Consider the following 18,477-nt stretch of genomic DNA (forward strand, 5'->3'; position numbering starts at 1 on the left):
TGAGGACGTTGGTGGGATGAGCAAACGTTCTAAATTTGAGAGCCCAATTTGATTCGGCGCGTTCAGTATCAAACAATGGTTCGGGATCATTTTGTTCGTGGTCGCTTTGGAGAATTTTGCAGAAGCCACTTCGGAAACTAAATCTTTGGCATTCTTGTATGTTTTCTTTTCATTATCAGCGATCTCGTTATGTTCTTCGACGATATTATCGACGGTGGCTTCAACGGTATCGTCCCTGGAAGCTGTGAATGGTTTGTTTATATCAAACATCGGTTTCGTCCATTCCGTTTTGAAGAAACTTCTACTGAGCAGCGGTGACTCATCGCTTCGTACTGTAACAAAATAATAAATAAATAAATAAATAATGTCGGGACACCTTTTCACACACGGTCGGTTAGCCCCATGGTAAGTTATTAATTAACTTGTGTTATGGGTGCTAACACAACTGATAAACTACTAGTCCCCAGGCCGGCGAACAATTTTTTTTTTTGATACATATACATTTAAGACTTTGTGAGTCCTTACGATGAGTCCGACAAAGTTTTCGAATGCTCAAAGTTTGGTGCCGCTGCGTTTTTTAATGCTTGACTCCTGGAATTGTCGATATGACGTCACTATGACTCTTCGTACATACCTGTTTCATTTTTTGAGATTCGTTTAATAAAGTTAACTAGAAAATGGTGGTCAACTTGTCCGATAAAGATCGTGCTGCGTTTGGAGTGTCCACCATCCTGAAAATGTCGATATGACGTCACTATGACTCTTCGTACATACCTGTTTCATTTTTTGAGATTCGTTTAATAAAGTTAACTAGAAAATGGTAGTCAACTTGTCCGATAAAGATCATGCTGCGTTTAGAGTGTCCACCATCCGAAAAATGTCGATATGACGTCACTGTGTCTCCCCATACATACATGTCGGACAAGAATAACAATGATAGATAACATTATTCTAAATGCAAATATGGACTTGTCCGACAAATACATTGAGTTAAATAGTCAGTTCGACAAGAAAATGAGAAAAAAATATTACAATTGGAAGAAGTTTATTCTTTTTGTCAATTTCTGACTCAAATATTCACGTGCATTATTTAAGTATATTAAATTGGCATACTACTTACCAATTTTAATTACTATTTTAGAAAAAGTAGCCTGACTACGACATATTGTTAATAGTTTATATTATGTTAAGGAATAATATCCCACCCACATCTATTAATGGACTATATATCAATCAAAAGGTCTTTTTAAGCGCAACATTTTGTCTCAACCACTTATCAATTCTTAGTATTTTAGAAGATATAGCCCAAATAAGGCGTATTATCGATAGGTTTTACTATGTTAGGGAATAATGTCCCACCTCTAGGTATGAATCATATGTCAATCGAAAGATCTTTTTTAAGCGCAATATTCCGTCTTAACATACCACTTACCGATTCTTAGTATTTTGGAAGACATAACTGACCTAAGGCATATTATTGATACTTTACATTGTGTTAAGGAATAACATCTCACTTGAAGTTATGAGCCATATTTCAATCAAAAGATCTTTTTAAGCGCAAGGTTGTATTAGCATAACTCCGACAAATTGTTAGTACTTTAAAAGCTAGAGCTTTTCTAAGATTATATTATCGGTAGGTTCTGTCAAGCTAATCCATTACTTCTTTAGTAACAAATTATACATTATTTGAAAAACCTTTCCAAATGAAACATTTCGGGTTAACATACTCCCGACAAATTGTTAGTAGTTTAGAAGCTAGAGCTTATTTAAAATTATAATTATTGATAGATGTTTTCAATTAAATAAATTCCATCTCTAGTAATGAGTTATACATAATTCAAAAGACGTTTTTAAATGCAACATTTCATATTAAAAAAACTTCGGCGAATTGTTAGTATTTCAGAAACTAGAGCTTATATAAGATTATTTTATCGATAGGTGTTTTCGAGTTAATAAATCCCTCCTGTAGTAATGATACATATATCATTCGAAACGACTTTCTAGATGCAACATTTACTATTAACGTACTTCACACCAATTGTCAGTACTTTATACCAAATCTTAAAATATATCTATATTTTCCGGACGGTGGACACTCCATATGCAGCATGATCTTTGTCGGACAAGCTTACCACAATTTTCTAGTTAACTTTATTAAACAAATCTCAAAAAATGAAACAGGTATGTACGAAGAGTCGTAGTGACGTCATATCGACATTTTCAGGATGGTGGACACTCCAAACGCAGCACGATCTTTATCGGACAAGTTGACCACCATTTTCTAGCTAACTTTATTAAACGAATCTCAAAAAATGAAACAGGTATGTACGAAGAGTCATAGTGACGTCATATCGACAATTCTAGGAGTCAAGCATTAAAAAACGCAGCGGCACCAAAATTTGCGCATTCGAAAACTTTGTCGGACTCATCATAAGGAAGGCACTCACAAAGTCTTAAATGTATATGTATCAAAAAAAAAACTGTTCGCCGGCCTGGGGACTATAGATATAGCTACATATATACATATTGTAACACCCAGACCACGGCCAACAAACATGCTCATCACACAAATGTCGACCGAACCGGGAATCGAACCTCAGGTTCGGCAGTCCGACACGGTGACCATTGCGCCAGCGAGGTCGTCAAAATTAAGTAATCATGATTTAATGAGCACGTCACTGCTAAACAATATTATTGAATACTAGCTGTTTTACCGCGATGTCACCCGCATCGCGTGGGAACTACCGTCTGCCCGTACCTGCATAAAATATAGCGTATGTTACTCGAGAGTTTAGCTTCCCAACAGTGAAAGAGTGTTTGAAATCAATCTAGTAGTTTTTGAGTTTATCCATTACAAACAAACAGACAAAAATACATTTTTTCCCTCTTTATTATCTCTGTATATATAAAGTGAATCCCTATATCCCTTGGTCACGCCATCACGGGTGAACGGCTGGGCCTATTAACTACTTATTATATTACTGAAAATTAAAGAGAAGGTAGCGTAGACCCAGGAAAGGACATAGGATAGTTTTTGTCATCATCCGGCTACGGGAAGCAGTTATCTCCGCTACGTAGGCATACATACATGTTTATTATGTTAGAGCGGCGAGGCCGAGAGTGGCTCCGCTTATATGCTCGTGCTCGGTTAGTCTAGCGTAAGGCGGGTCTAAACGCTCACGTGCGATGCTGTAATTGCTAGACGCAAGAATGTTCATTCCTGAATCTAAACTTAACTTAGTTGGGGGAATAAAGGTAAGACCGCACTAGGCGGAACTGCGCTGCAAAATATTGTTTCTAAGTAAATGTATTAGAGATACCGCACTACGCGGCAACGGAACTACGCTGCGCGACACCGCGCGCCAAAGTTGGGCAACTAAGCAAAATTGCCGCGCTGTGTCGCTGCGCGCAGTTCCGCCGACGCTAGGTGCGATATAGTAAGCAGCGCGATCGCGACTCACGAGGCATCACAAATCTATTTCATACGAGTCGAAACGTGCCGGACATGCAATTTGTGTTGTAAAATGGTGAAGAAAAGTTAATTTTATTAGTTAGTAACTATCCAGAGCTATATGATTTACAAAAAAAAAAAAAACATCAATTTCATCCATCGCGGTAAGTGGCTGACAACCGACTAGGGTAGAATATTGTCGCGCCGCTGCAGTTCTAGTGCGATATATCGAACTTAATTTAGAAATATCGCGTCGCTCCGCTGCAGCGCAGTTCCGCCTAGTGCGGTCTTACCTTAAGACTAATGATATAAGTCTCTTTACGACTCTTATATTTTCAGTGGCTGCGTGCAAAACGAACAAATAAAACACCAGAATTTACCAGTCAATTTATTTTCGCTGTTTACCAAAATAAACAAGCAGGACAAAAAGTGGATTAGAACTCTCCGAGATCATACACTTTGTGGTCTCCCAACGAAACAGCGAAACAGTCTAACATTGAAAACGATTTCTTAGGAAAGGAACAAGGCTTCTGTTCACACTTAGGGTCAGGTCGCTCGCACACTCGCGGCGGAGGGAAGATCTTGCAGCCTGGATCGCATCGCGAAGACTGTTTTGCTGGCTTCTTCGCTTCTGTCCATGACGGTATCGGCGACCAAGGTTCGTAGTTTCTAGCTAACACAGTCTTATCTCGTTGGTTCCTGAGTAGACATCTGACGTCTATTAATTGTGTCTTCCCCTTATGGATCACATTTCCTAACATCCTACCTAAACTTTGGAGACGATCTATAACCTCCTCAGTTAAATCTGCCTTGGATCTCATACAGACCCCAACATCAGCGTCATTCATTTCACAAACCATTTCTGGTCCGACTTCTATCGTGTGAGCATTGATTTTTGGCCCCAAGTGTAAACCTGACATGCTTATGTCACAGGTGGAACATTTTCTCGTACGGGGCTTCCTCGGTTTGCAGGCGTTTGGCATCCGCTTCAGGGCAGGCAAACCGAAGGTCGGTGGAGGTATAGGATTTTTTGGCGGTGTCCTGGGTGCTGCCACAGGAGGACAGTAAGGTGATTTCCTGTCATATTTTCCTTGGGCAGGTTCGACATGAACGTCTAGTGATTTGAGTTCATTCCTGCATTCAAACATTCGACTTCTTTCTCTCACTCTTTTCAAGAGCTCTGACAATGTAACATTCTCACTAAGATTAGGCAGACTGACGCTTCCCGTTAGGTTTTCGGTTTGGTCCGGTACGTTTGCATAATTAGATCTGGGTTTTCTGTTCATGTATGAATCTAAGGCTTGTTGTGTTTTACTATCAATCGTCTTTATGAGACTGGTACCCGGCTGGTACATATCAGTGTTTCTGATATCCTTTCTTAAATTGGTTTCTGTGGTGTCCACAACATGGCTGGTCTCGCGGTTACCCACTGCAGGCTTCGGCGATACAGGACAGGTTTCGTTGTACGTCAAAACATAGCATGGCTCTGGCGGTTCGTTCAACATTTCAACAGGTAAAGAAACTTTATTAGTTTCCTTTTTTCCTTTCGTAGTTATTTTAGCTGGTTCAACGTCTTCGTCCCATATGCCATCTGATACATTTATATTAAAATTGTTACGTGTATTCATTTTGCTAACGGTATTTCGTATTAATGTTTTTCTGTATTTACTAGACTGTATTTGTCGATGGGGAATAATGTTTTCATAGCCTGAGTTTGTCGGTTTCATATCTGCCCGCTCTTCCTTCGTGCTCGCCTGGGTTATAACTTTGTTGGAGGCGTTAGCAGTTCCTCTGTCGTAACTATCCTGCATTCGTTTCGTTCTTCGATCAGGGGAAATTCGTTGGTAATCCCACATGTAGCCTGCACTCATATTACGCGTGGCTGGATGCTCTCTATTTCCATATTTATATTCTGGTCGATTGCTTTGGTCGTTCCGTGTTTTGTTTGACGCACTTACTGTGAAATAGTTAGATAGTTTTTCATTCTTACTTGTGTAAGACTTTCGCACGTTTGGCTTTTGTGCAAATTTGTCTTCTAGTTTTGATAGTTTGTGATTAAATTCTTTTACTATCGGTTGGTAATATTTGGATATCCTATCGAATCCTTTAGTATAAATTCGTTGAGGGTACCTTTGATCGGTTTTTCGTAGATAATATTCTTCGCTCCACGGCCTTTTTGGTGCAAGAGTTGTACCGTAATATATGGGTTTGTGACTTCCTTTGTTGTGAGACTTTCGTCCGTCGTTCGTTATATTTGCTGCATTCAGTGTTGGCCATTGTCTTGAATCTGTTCCGTCAGCACTTATCCCGGTAAGCGGTTCTTTAAGTTTTGATTCTGCGGCGGCTAAATCAGCTTTCAACTGTTCGATTTCTTTAATTTTTTGATACGTTGATAAATTGGGATCTCCTAACGTTACTAGCGAGTCTAATGGAGTATTTTCTTGTGGTAATTTACTTGCTGAACCTGATTCGCCTGAATAGCTCGATAAGTTATGGGAGTCTGACATCAGTTCAGTCGTATTCGATGTCAATTGTTCAGATTCAGTTTTACGTTCTGTTGTTGGACATAGTTTTAAGGTCGATGTAAACTGTTCCATCTTTGACTTAGCTAATGACCTATAAGCTGCTTCCATTTTTTCTTGGTTTTCAATACGTAAAGCGGTAGGCATGAAATAGTATGCAGACTTCATTTTGCTATTCTCGGTGTTCTCCCGGGGAACTTGCTGTTGAGTGTGACAACGTACTGCCTGTTTATGATAAGGATATATAAAGAATTGATTTGGATGCACGGTACATCTATCTTCCTCACGGAGATCTTCTGGAACAGATTCCAAAACATAATTTTCAAGTTCTTCAACCTGTTCCGGCAATACTTTATTAGTGTTCATTATTTCTGATGGGTGTAATAATTTATCGGCTGAAGAAAATTCGATGGCGCTTCGGAGTTCATCGCTGACGATTAAGTCCTGTTGATCATTAGCGCCTTTTGGCCTACGTGCGTCGTCCATTTGGACAAGGTCGTTTTCGATCATCGGTGAACGATCTTTGTTTGCAGAAACAGGAATGCCGATTTTCTCCATTTCATTAAGAAGTATTTCGTCTATTTTCCCTATGGGAATATCTAGACAACGTTTGGCTACTTCGTCAAAGTCAGCCTGGATGTCCATATTCGTAGATTTGTTAGGATCAATGCGGTCAGATTGATTTTGACTAGAGCAACTGAATTTAGAATCAGCGTCTCCCAAAACCCTCGGAGTTACATTAAATCCTTCTATTTTGGGTTTGTGAGCTTCAACTAACGGAGTCTCATCTATGTGTTCCACTTTCTGAGCTAACTGTTCTTCAGCCTCTGATGCAGTAGTGGCTTGCAGAGTGGTATCACGTTGTGCACTAGTTAGGAAGTCATTTAAAATATTATTGATCTTTTGGTTTTCAGCAGTAGCACCAACATTTCTATTATCAGTTTCGGAAGTATCAATTGCTTTACAGCTCGGATTTGAACTCATTTTATATTTATTACTAGAATCACCCGGACCAAGTGAAACCACATTTTGGATATCATCCTGTTCTTCGTCTTTAACAAGTCTCGATATATCCTGAACTAGAGTTTTATCAATTTCCTGTAAATCGCAAAAAGTTTTGTTTTCAAGCTTTTCCTGGTCATGAATATACCTATCTATATCTTCATAACCAGGGTTTTCTCGTAGTGGTAAAGGAGTTTCTTCGTGTGTCAGGTGACTATCCAATTTTTTTGTTAAGTCGGGTTCTTTGCCAGCGATCAACTGAACATTAAATGGTTCTTTCACGAGATCCAAACCTTCCTCTTCAGCTATTTTACCTTTCTCATTTGTAACTTTGGCTTCCAAATGATCAATTCCTATAGGTTGTTCCTGTTTATCGGTCACGGGTTCAAGAAACATTTTGAAAACGCCAAACTGCGCCCTATTTTCACTTATAATTTTTTCCTGTGCTAGTTTAAGTTTTTCCTGTTCTGCTTCATTTATCTTACGCCTGGTCTCTTCAATGTTGACACTATGGGAGAAGTAATTTTCAGCCAACATGTTTTCTAGGGGCTCAGTCTTGCCAAATGCCTTATCTATGATTCTCTGGCATTTCTCGACTTGTGATTCTTTTGGTAGTGCTCTAGATGAAATAATTTTGTTCATTATTTTTTTGGTCTTTGCATCGTCCGGATCAGCGTGTTCATCAACAATTGTATCTTCGAATACGGGTTCTTCATTGCATTTAAAAATGTAGTCGGCACCTTCATCCTGTTCTGTGTTCTTAGCGCCTTTTTCTCCATCTTCAGATTTGGTCGATTTTGGAGATTTCCTTTGCACAGCATAGGATACTGAAAAAATAGCGAAAAAAGCCATGAGTGGATTGTAAAAATGAAATAAATAAGCTAGATATGTTGGAATCAGAATTTCTAGTTAATCTTCTCGACAGGCTTTTTCCGCCATTTTTCCACATACATCCAAAAAATGACTATTGTTTTTGTCAATCAATGATCCAATAAAAATTATGAAACTGAGACGGTGAGGATACACGCGGCTGCGGAAAAATAACGAAAAGATGTTAACACTATTTAGGGTCTTAAATTCAAATTGATTGCCAAAATGTTAAAAAAATGCATTTGTAGAGATGTAAACGTAAAAAAAGAACTTGAAGACACTTTCGTGCTATAAAAAGTTCTACGGAGGGCATCTGTGCCGTCAGATATCAGCGACGTGATCGTCCCATTCGCACTAATACATATGCAATAGAATACATAGGTAATATTGTAATAGAATACTAAGGTATTATACCCCAAAGTAATTTATAATATTTCATCATTTTTTTCTCTATAAATAGGTATAATAAAATAAGTTGACTAAAGTAAATTTGTCTTGAAACATTAATTTGCACCTAAAAACATATTGGTCAGTGGGTCGTCTTAGGAAAAAAATGGAAAAAGTCTGCAGCTAAGAACTTAGGAGAGAAGACATCTAGTAAATGTCTAGATACGAACGTACGCGCTAGGAAAACCTGATAATAGCCGCACAATGTACTATTAGCCAACTGCCGGTAGTTGACATACGGTCAGACCCGCTTCTGTATAGTCCTGACACCTACAAATGCGTGTTGGAAATCAGTCTTAAATGGGGGTATTGGGGTACCCGGGTAACTGGGGCCCGATTCTCCTAAGTTACTAATGTCAAAATCGAATAGAAACTGAATAACAATATGATCGTAATAGCAGTTTCAACCATAACCATATAGGGCATTCTGCTACTAATACATATAAGACTAATCGTATTCCAACGACATTCGATTGGTTTGCGATTGGTCTGCTATTTTGGTGATTTTGGTTTATACGGTAGTTTGCTCTACAATCGTAAATTGTTTGCAGGCAAAATGATTCATTATTGAATGACAGAAAAGGATAAAAACGTTTATTTCAAAGAAAAAATAGCGGAATGCCACACACGCTTCAATCTTAATTGAGTCGGGATTGGATCTCAGTCGAATGTGAATCGTATGTCGCTAACCCTAGAAGCCCACTCTACGTAAATTTGACGTATACCGCGGCGAAATATCTCTGTTACTTTCACGTTTACCGTCAGATCGCCGCTAACTTCTGAACCAACTCAGTAGCCATTGGGACCTCGCAGGACACAGTTGCATCATCTCGGTAAGTGCCGCCATTTTGTTGTAATAGAGAGGTTGCACGTCATTTTGACGTATAATTGGGCTTTGTGTAACTTTTGAAATTGTTTCAAATTTTTTAAATTTGTGATTTATTTGAGTTAATCGTATTGTTTCGTTACATTTTACATATAATATTAATATTTTCAGGTTGAATACAAAATGGCGTCCCGTCAACGGCTAAACCAGGACGAAATTGCTACAATTTTAGAAAATGATGACGATTATTCTCCGCTGGATTCGGAATCCGAGAAAGAAGATTGTGTAGTTGAACATGATGTCTGGAGTGATAATGGAATGGTACCACCATCATCAGAAAATATTAGTGATGAGCCAGAACCAAAAAAACGACGCTATTGTGGATTTTGCTCATATAAAAAAAGGTGGATGGCCAAAGCGCAGTGTTGCAAATAATGTATGTGGAGAACACAACATTGATGTTTGTCAAAACTGTATATAAAGACTGTTTTTTTCTAAGAGACTTATAAAATATTATTACTAGTCGATTTAATTTTATGAAAAAATTTAAAACTAGTTGTTTTTTTTTAATTACATAATTTTAAGAAAAAGTGTTAGAGGCTTGATTTTTTTGTTGTTTTTTTTCTAAGATTTGATTGAAATGCCATAATAGTATTAATAAAGAGTATTTTTTAACTTAAAATCTATTTTATTTATTAATTAAAACTTCAATTATGATAACTCATTCAAAAATATAGTTCATTAACAGAAAAAAATTTGAAAACTCTGAAGTTTTATTTTTACACGTCATTTTTACGTATGATTGGGCTTTATAACTAGTTAAATATGATTGGGCTTCTAGGGAGTAAAATTAGAGATATCGGGCCGCTGGGATGAGGAGGTCAGACAGGCAGTAGCTCCTTATAAAACACTGGTATTCTGCTGCGTCAGGTTAGACTGGAAGCCGACCCTAACATAGTTGTAGGTAAAAGGCTGGGCAGATGATGACCATGACCGACAAACGCGTGCAAATAATTTGTATAACAACTTACTTATGTCAAATTTGCCGGGCGGAATTCGTTGGTCACCTCGTAGAAGGCGTGGAACGAAGGCGATAGTCCACACCTTCTTTATTCTTGAGATTGTTGTGCGTAACATTATTGTGCAGCTACATTAATTTGGAATGATAATCAGCGAAAATAATTAATTACATTTTTCTGAATTCTTATCGATACAAAAATAATTTGACAATACGGTGCTTTTGTTCAGGTTTTGATTTGCAAATTTCTCGTTCGATGCTCTACTCAAATTCGATTTTTTGTTCAGAATTTATGCTGCCAGTTATATTTCCTGTGAGAAGATACGAAAAAGTTTATATTATTAATAAATACCTAAGCAGGGAAAGTAGGAAAATTGAGCCCTCAAACCCTTATTATATTTATAAATATCAGGCTGAAATAGTATGTTTTATTACTTTTAATATGCAAGGGTGATTACGCTCCCAATGTGCTAGAAAGTGTATAAACTTCACAAATTCATAGGAAAGTGAGGTGCTCAGTAACGTCACTCTAGGTTCGACCTGTTGTTGGAGCGAAGATGATTCCGGTTTAAAAAAAAAGGTGCGGATAGTAAGGGGATGGGACTATCGTTATCATGACAAGTTCCTCCGTTTTTCGCAAGGCACACTAAATCACTAAATCATGCCCGGCTATCATTTGAATATCTTTGGCACTAGTTGACTAGTAACAGATACCAGAGGCCAGTAAATATGACTACCAGGTGAACCGGGGATTTAAAATCAATTTATATATCAAGGTAAATACTATATTTAACAAATTTATTATTTCTATGATATGATAAAATATTATTTCAAAATGAAAAGAGCCGAAACTGAACGATTTCTGAACGAAACTTTTGTCAAGCAACGTTTTGTTGCTACATTATAGCGTAGCGCTAGATTGTGTTACATTTCTTAAAACTAAACATTTTATTTAATATCAATTAGAAAGCATTCTTTAACATAAGATCCAAAATTTTAATTATCATTTGCTCCTTAACAATTAATATAAACGTATTGCTGAAAAAAAATTGATATTGATAAATATTTACCAGTACACACTATTCTGATAAGACAACTTTGATGAAACGAAACGTCATTTCAAATGCAAGAGAATAACAAAGATGGCTGAAGAACAGGTGAGAACCAAAATATTATGATTTCAATAAGAATTTGTATAAATTTACTTACTAAGACGCATGGAACACTGCTTTAAAACCTTCCAAATAAATATGGTGACCAGATTTTTCAGATGCCGCCACGAAATTCATTAATATTGACGTTGTTATTAGGTGTTTGGCTCGTGAAGTGGTATTCCAAGCGTTTAATTCTCTTTATTGGCTTTATTTTAGTTATTTATCAATTATAAAAAGGTCTGCTGACCATTTGAGAGTAGGTCATTGTATGGTAATGCCGGCTCTTTGGTTATATCGGGATGTTTACACACGATATCCTTGAAAAGTAATCAAAATTAAGTAGGTGCGTTGAAGCTGTCGTTATGCCCCCTAGTGCGTTTTGATATTTCTGCTGTTCTACTTTCAGATTTTTACATTATTACCACATGAAATCTTACGTTAGATGTTAATGTAATATTTTAACCACCTATTTCATAATATTTAGTTCAACTTATTGCATATTTTTATGGACCAATCCCAATTGTTGAATGCCAAATTGTGTCTCACAATCTTGTGATGGTTAGAACTGTTGACAGTTCTTGTTGTTATTTTCAATTCTATAAACTTGAAAACCTTATATTTTTGTAATTTCTTAACAAAATTCTGCTATCATTTCTCATTGGAAGAAAGAAGGTTAAATAAGTCATCAGATAAGTAGAGACAGGTTCAAAATCCAAAATTCATGACTGCAAACTTTTCTTTCTTTATTTTTTACTAGCTGGTGCCCGCGACTTCGTCTGCGCAGGTTTAGTATTTCAAACAATATGTTTACAAATTGTAGCCTATGTGTTATTCTGATGTATAAGCTATATTATTGTAAAGTTTCATTAAAATCCATTCAGTAGTTTTTGCGTGAAAGAGTAACAAATGTCCATACATCCATACATACAAACTTTCGCGTTTATAATATTAGTAGGATTCAAAACTATAATATTATTATCAAACCAAAGCTTTTACTTAACTGTAAGTATAGTAAGTTCAACTCAGTTTTGCGCGCGGCCTTATGTGTGGGTAACCCTTGTACATACACAGTGACTTTGTGTGCGTGACAAGAGGTACAGTCGGGTACAAATACAGTTATTTAGGGGTTACGGCTGTTTAAAGAAAAACAGTTATTACGTAATTTAATGTTTATTTATTTATAATGATTCTGAATCGCTACTTGAAAAATCAAATGATGAATTTTCGGATTCGCTAAATTATAAATTTTGACTCCATGTCAAAATGTCTATAGTATTTTTCTTTTTTCTTTTGTACATGTCGACAAGTATTACCCAACATCCCTTCATCAATATGACTTAAACGTTCATTTATGAGTTTCATTATTTCCGTCTTATTTTGGTCGACATTATGCGAAGCAATATTATTTTTTAAAATTCCCCACACATTTTGTTTACATTATTATACTAGATTATATTATACGTCTTTTTACATTCTTAGTCCACACTTTTATTTATTGTCCGCGTACCCCGAGATCTAGAAAATATGTAAGGAGTATTTAATTCATCTTAGATATTTCACCTCATTTATTTCTTAGATACTGTCAACGTCAATTTGAAAAAACTTATGAGAAAATAATGAAAAACTGTATAATGTAATAATAAAAAGCTTTGAATGTTGTTTCATTTTTTGAAACGCTACCTGACTCCTTAAACATTTTCTCCGTGAAGAACTAGACATTTTCGTAAACGACTGTACCCATAACAAAAAGCGATAAGAACACGTCATGCTCGGACGACGTCACTGTCACACGAATGAAAGTTGTATATTTACAAGCCGACGCACACATAGGGCCGCGCGCAAATCTGAGTTGAACTATCTATAACACTTTGAGAATAAAGTACTAAAACCTATTAAATTTATATTAAATTCAAATATCCTATAATAATATTAAATGATTATTATTATGGGATAAGAGCAGGAGGATGACCTATTAAAATAAAATTTGGTACTAAGATAATTTGGGTATTTTGGTAAAAGGAGCATGGGCACTTTTGTATGAACACTGTACCTGCACACTTTCCCGAGCCTTTTCCCAACAAGATTACGGTCGGCTTCCAATCTACCCGGATGCAGCTGAGTACCAGTGTTTTACAAGGAGTGACTGCGTATCTGACCTTCTCAACCCAGTTACCCGGGCAACCCAATACCCTTTGGCAAGACTGGTGTCAGACTTACTGGCTTCTGACTACCCGTAACGACTGCCAAGGATGTTTTCCAACATTTACATATAATAATAATATTGTTTTGTTGCAGGAGGTGATACAAATAGAGTTGCTATGCAAACAGTTGTACGAGTCGCAGGACCCGCTCGTCAGGGAGCAGGCGGAGAAGGCGGTCGTCGGATTCCAGGTACGCACATCATCATCAGCCTATAGTCTATTTTTTAATCTCATAGACTAAACTGACATTACGAGTGTTGTCAATTTATTGCAAATTCTTAGATAGTGATGTGGCACAACTGAAACTTAGCATTAATAAAATCAAGTATCGTTTTTTTACAATAAGCCATCCTGAATTAATGGGCTTATCCTTGATGATTACGCATGGCTTTGCGTGGTCAGATGTCCCAGGCAGTTTGTAGCACTTTGTGCAGCAGTGTGTACATACGTGAATTGTAAATATAAAATTTTGAATGAATCTTAAATTCGTCTATTATAGATAAAAAGTTACAATTCAACAAACCGGTATCGTAAGTACAACACTGTACAAAAAAGCTAGCAACATTATTTGCAAATTTGACATTTTGCAAGTGTCAATTTAGTCTACGAGATTAAAAAACAGACTATAGCTCTTTACTAAGAATGATGAGGTCGGTGTGATGAGGATTACTGTCAGTTTTATCTGATAAGCTCAAGCCAGTTATACAGGGTTGCCCATCCATAGGCGTCCAAAAGAAAAATTTAGAAGCTCTATGCTATGGGGTATCCGAATCACCCCCATGTATGTTCAGCGATTTTTTGTACTTTAGGAGCTAGAATTCTTTTTAATTTTTTTTCCGTAATTTTCATTTCAACATTGTTTTTTCTATTTTATCTTTTTTTTCTAATGTTTACAGATGTTTTTTTTTTGTGTAATTAATCATCATGATAGTAGCTAACACCTGAAAAAAAGCAGTTTGGCTAAACTTTCTAGAACTTACATAAAATTTTATCTGAAGTTCAAAATTAGAAACCTGTTTAGAAACTTCTGGCACCCCTTTTTAATTTTTTTTAAGCCCTTAACATTTTTAGCTACTGAACTCCAACAGTAATTTTGAACTTCATAAAATTGTATGTAAGTTCTAGAATGTTTAGCCAAACTGCTTTTTTCAAGTGTTAGCTATTATCATGATGATTAATTACACAAAAAAAAAACATCTGTGAATGTTATGAAAAAAAGGTAAAATAGAAAAAACAATGTTGAAATGAAAATTACAGAAAAAAAAAAAAAATAATTCTAGCTCCTAAAGTACAAAAAATCGCTGAACATACATGGGGGTGATTCGGATACCTCATAGCCTAGAGCTTCTAAATTTTTCTTTTGGACGCCTATGGATGGGCCAGCCTGTATACTCCATTTAAGTAGGCACGTTGGTCCAAGTTCCAAGTTCACTGACAACATAACATCATTATTCTTAAACCCACTGTTTAGAAAAAAAAAAACAGTTGTTTGTGCTCTCTGTGTAAATGGACCTTAACCATATAGAGATAAACAATCTTGATATGATGTTTTATCATGCATCCAAAAAAAAATCAATGTAAATATAATAATAACTATGAGTTAATTAATTTAATCATTATTTTATTTATGATTTATGTACAAAAATGGTACATTGACGGACTTAATGCCACAAGGCATTCTCTACCAGTCAACCATCGGGTAAAAGTTAGATAATAATTGGGTACAAAAAAGCAAATTAACAAAAAAAGAACTTGGTAAAAATGGTAATTTGCAAGAAAAGAAATCATGACGTATGAATATATATGAGTATTATATTTTGAGTTAACAGTTAATCTATACTAATATTATAAAGCTGAAGAGTTTGTTTGTTTGTTTGAACGCGCTAATCTCAGGAACTACTGGTCCGATTTGAAAATTTCTTTCAGTGTTAGATAGCCCATTTATCGAGGAAGGCTATAGGCTACTTTTTATCCCGGTACGGGAAGTAGTTCCCACGGGATGCGGGTGAAACCGCTGGCAGAAGCTAGTTTATCTATATATTTAATCTCTATAACCCTTGGTCGTTCATCCATCACGCGTCAACGGCTTTACCTACCAATTAAGCTGAAAATTACAGGAGAGTTTAATTTATCTCTAGATCGGTCTTGTGTTCAGATAATGACGACTTAATTTAACAAAATCGTGAAAATGTCGGTCCAGCTTGTGATCTCTCTCCGGTGGTAACGTATCACCGTCCCATCGGGCTATGAGAGTGAAGGAATAGCGAGTACACCTGTGTCCAAGCAAATGCTTGTGCATTATAGTCCTGTGCAGCTGGCTGGTCTCCTTATATGAGAACAGCCGCCGTGGCCTCATTCGGCCTTGGATGGCATTACTATTAGGGTGCGTCTACACGGTGCATGTAACTGGAGCAAGTTAACATGCGCAAGTGACAAGAGCACGCGGGTGGGTATTTTGCTTTGGTACATGCGCGAGTCGCTGGGCCCCCAAATATTTTAAAATACGTGGTAATCTGCACATGTGCCTCAACATGCGTAAGCTACTTGTACCGTGTGGATGCAACCTTATTTTAAAAAGCGCTATTTTTATACTTATTCTATTCACTTTCATTGCAGGAGTCTCCCGACACCCTCAGCAAATGTCAGGCGTTACTTGAGAGAGCTGACTCCAGTTACTCACAGCTGCTAGCCGCCACAACGCTTGCCAAACTAATTAGCAGGTATGTAGAAACATAAAAAGTAAGTCACTTTTTCCGTACCCAAAGGGACCCTATTGTTTTTGCTTTGCTCCTCTGTCCATCTGTCCGTCGGTCCGTCCGTCACCAGGCTGTATCTTATGAACCGTGATAGTTGGAGAGTTGAAATTTTCACAGATGATATATTTCTGTTGCCGCTATAACAACAATTGCTGAAAACTAGAATTAAATAAATATTTTCGGTGGCTCCCATACACCAAACGTGATTTTTTTGCTCATTTTCTGAATAATAGTACGGAACCCTTCATGCACGATTCCGACTCGCACTTGGCCGGTTTTATAAAGTACAGAAGTGATTTATTGGTTTATTGCCTTAAGTGTACAGTGCGCAAAGCGATCCCCACTCTTCCGCCGAGAGCTCAATATGCGTGCCGATAACTATATTCATTTATTTAAATCAGGGATCTAAGGCCCATAGAAAATACTATACATAAAATCATACACTAATACATATTTTGTATACTTAAACAACTTAAAATTAATGCACACGAAGTGTCTAATTTATGAAGGATGGCTACTTTTTGTCCAGGTACGGGAATTAGTACCCACTAATCGAAAGTTAGTGGTTGCAATAATCTTTGATTTTCTTTTTTCAGGTCGACAGCGAGCCTGTCCACTCAACAGCGGCTTGACATTAGGAACTATGTGCTCAACTATTTGGCAACTAGGCCGAAACTGGCCAATTTTGTCGTGCAGGTCAGTTTCTTTATCTCACTATTATCATCATCACACTGTCATCATCATCATACTAACATTATGGACGCGAAACTTCGTGTCTATGTTTGTTGCTTCTTCACGCAAAAACGGCTGGACCGATTTGGTTCAAATTTGGTATGTGATACCCTGGATTAACACATAGGCTGTTTAACAACACATCAAGCGGGCGTTGTAATTTTATAACTCAAGAACGGTCTCGCCTATCCAAACTAAATGTCCAAACATCCATACATTCTGACAAACTTTTATATTTGTAATAATTACACTGGTCAACAAATTATTATATTTTTTTTTGATGCAAAGGTGAAATATACAATTTCTTGTAGAATATTTGATACGTAATCGAAGTCCAGAACATAAAGTAGCACTAGCACGTAGCGATTTAGAGATATACCCCTCCTAAAGTATCAGAAACGTTTTTTTATGAAATTTGATGTAATTTTTTGGGGACAGCAGAATTTTCTAGTAATTTCTAACTAAAGCATTATGTAGTACTACTTTCCCCGCATTAACCCCATTTTAATTTATATTTTTGCATGTTTTCTTTCTCAATATATACCATTTTTTATCTAAAGTGGAGTTTTTTCATACTAACAGGCCAAATAAAATATAGGGAAGATCGAACTATCGCAGCTGTATACATATTTCATGAAAATTTAAACTCTTAGCGTTCGAAATAAAAATGAATTTCAATCGGGAAGAGTAGTACTATATAATGCTATAGATAGAAACTAAAAAACAATTTTGCTGTCCTTCAAAAAAATCGTCAAATATTGTTAAAAAACGCGTTTTTGGTACTTTAGGAGGGGTATATCTCTAAATCGCTACGTGCTAGTGCAACTTTATGTTCTGGACTTCGATTACGTATCAAATAATCTATAAGAAATTATATATTTCACCCTTGAACCAAAAATGCTGTTGACCAGTGTTATTAGTAGGATGTTTCTCACAGATAATGTAGCTTTCTAATAGTGGAAGAATTCTTCTTCTTCTGTAGTTTTTGATTAATCCATTACAAACAGACAAAGTTTTCTTCTTTATAATATTAGTATAGTGTATGTAGGTGTAATAATTTTGTGTGTATTTCTCCCACAGTCGCTGGTGTCTCTATTCTCTCGCATCACCAAGTTGAGCTGGTTCGACATGATCAAGGAGGAGTATGTTTTCCAAAACGTTATAAATGACGTCACCAACTTCCTCAGAGTGAGTTTTTTCTATAATTTATCAAATTAAATATTAGCCAACAAAACAATCTTATTATTATATGTCAATGTCGGAAAACACCCTTAACAGTCGTTACGGGTAGTCAGAAGCCGGTAAGTCTGACACCAGTCTAACCAAGGGGTATTAGGTTTCCCGGGTAACTGGGTTGAGGAGGGCAGATAGGCAGTCGCTCCTTGTTAATCACTGGTACCCAGCTGTATCCGGTTAGATTGGAAGCCGACCCCAACATAGTTGGGAAAAGGCTCGGGAGATTATCTTGACTCTTCAAGTAACTTGGTGAAAGCACACT

At 36.8% G+C, this 18,477-nt stretch overlaps 2 protein-coding genes across 2 annotated transcripts in view; one reads left to right on the plus strand and one right to left on the minus strand.

Moving 5' to 3' along the window:
- Positions 1-3,868: 3,868 nt before the first annotated feature.
- Positions 3,869-10,441, minus strand: LOC124644328. The gene is made up of 2 exons (XM_047183629.1): positions 10,150-10,441; positions 3,869-7,802 (listed from the first exon to the last, which is right to left on the minus strand). Exons 1-2 carry the CDS (start codon positions 10,253-10,255, stop codon positions 3,886-3,888), a joined length of 4,023 nt encoding a protein of 1,340 aa, XP_047039585.1. The 5' UTR covers positions 10,256-10,441; the 3' UTR covers positions 3,869-3,885.
- Positions 10,442-11,259: 818 nt separating this feature from the next.
- Positions 11,260-18,477, plus strand: part of LOC124644222 (exportin-7-B) — a 29,490-nt gene continuing 22,272 nt past the window's right edge. The window contains exons 1-5 of the mRNA XM_047183473.1: positions 11,260-11,293; positions 13,586-13,681; positions 16,108-16,211; positions 16,844-16,943; positions 18,060-18,167. Coding sequence (XP_047039429.1) covers positions 11,279-11,293; positions 13,586-13,681; positions 16,108-16,211; positions 16,844-16,943; positions 18,060-18,167 — 423 coding nt within the window. The 5' untranslated portion in view covers positions 11,260-11,278. The remainder of the gene's footprint in view (positions 11,294-13,585; positions 13,682-16,107; positions 16,212-16,843; positions 16,944-18,059; positions 18,168-18,477) is intronic.

This window comes from Helicoverpa zea, chromosome 29, assembly GCF_022581195.2.
Source record: "Helicoverpa zea isolate HzStark_Cry1AcR chromosome 29, ilHelZeax1.1, whole genome shotgun sequence".
Classification (NCBI taxonomy): domain Eukaryota; kingdom Metazoa; phylum Arthropoda; class Insecta; order Lepidoptera; family Noctuidae; genus Helicoverpa; species Helicoverpa zea.

Bases quoted from the DNA above. Each gene is read 5' to 3' on its own strand.
- LOC124644328 (XM_047183629.1), bottom strand. From the start codon at position 10,255: ATGTTACGCACAACAATCTCAAGAATAAAGAAGGTGTGGACTATCGCC. The intron at 7,803-10,149 runs GTAAGTTGTTAT...CTATTTTTTCAG, and splicing joins GCCCGGCAAATTTGACATAA to TATCCTATGCTGTGCAAAGG.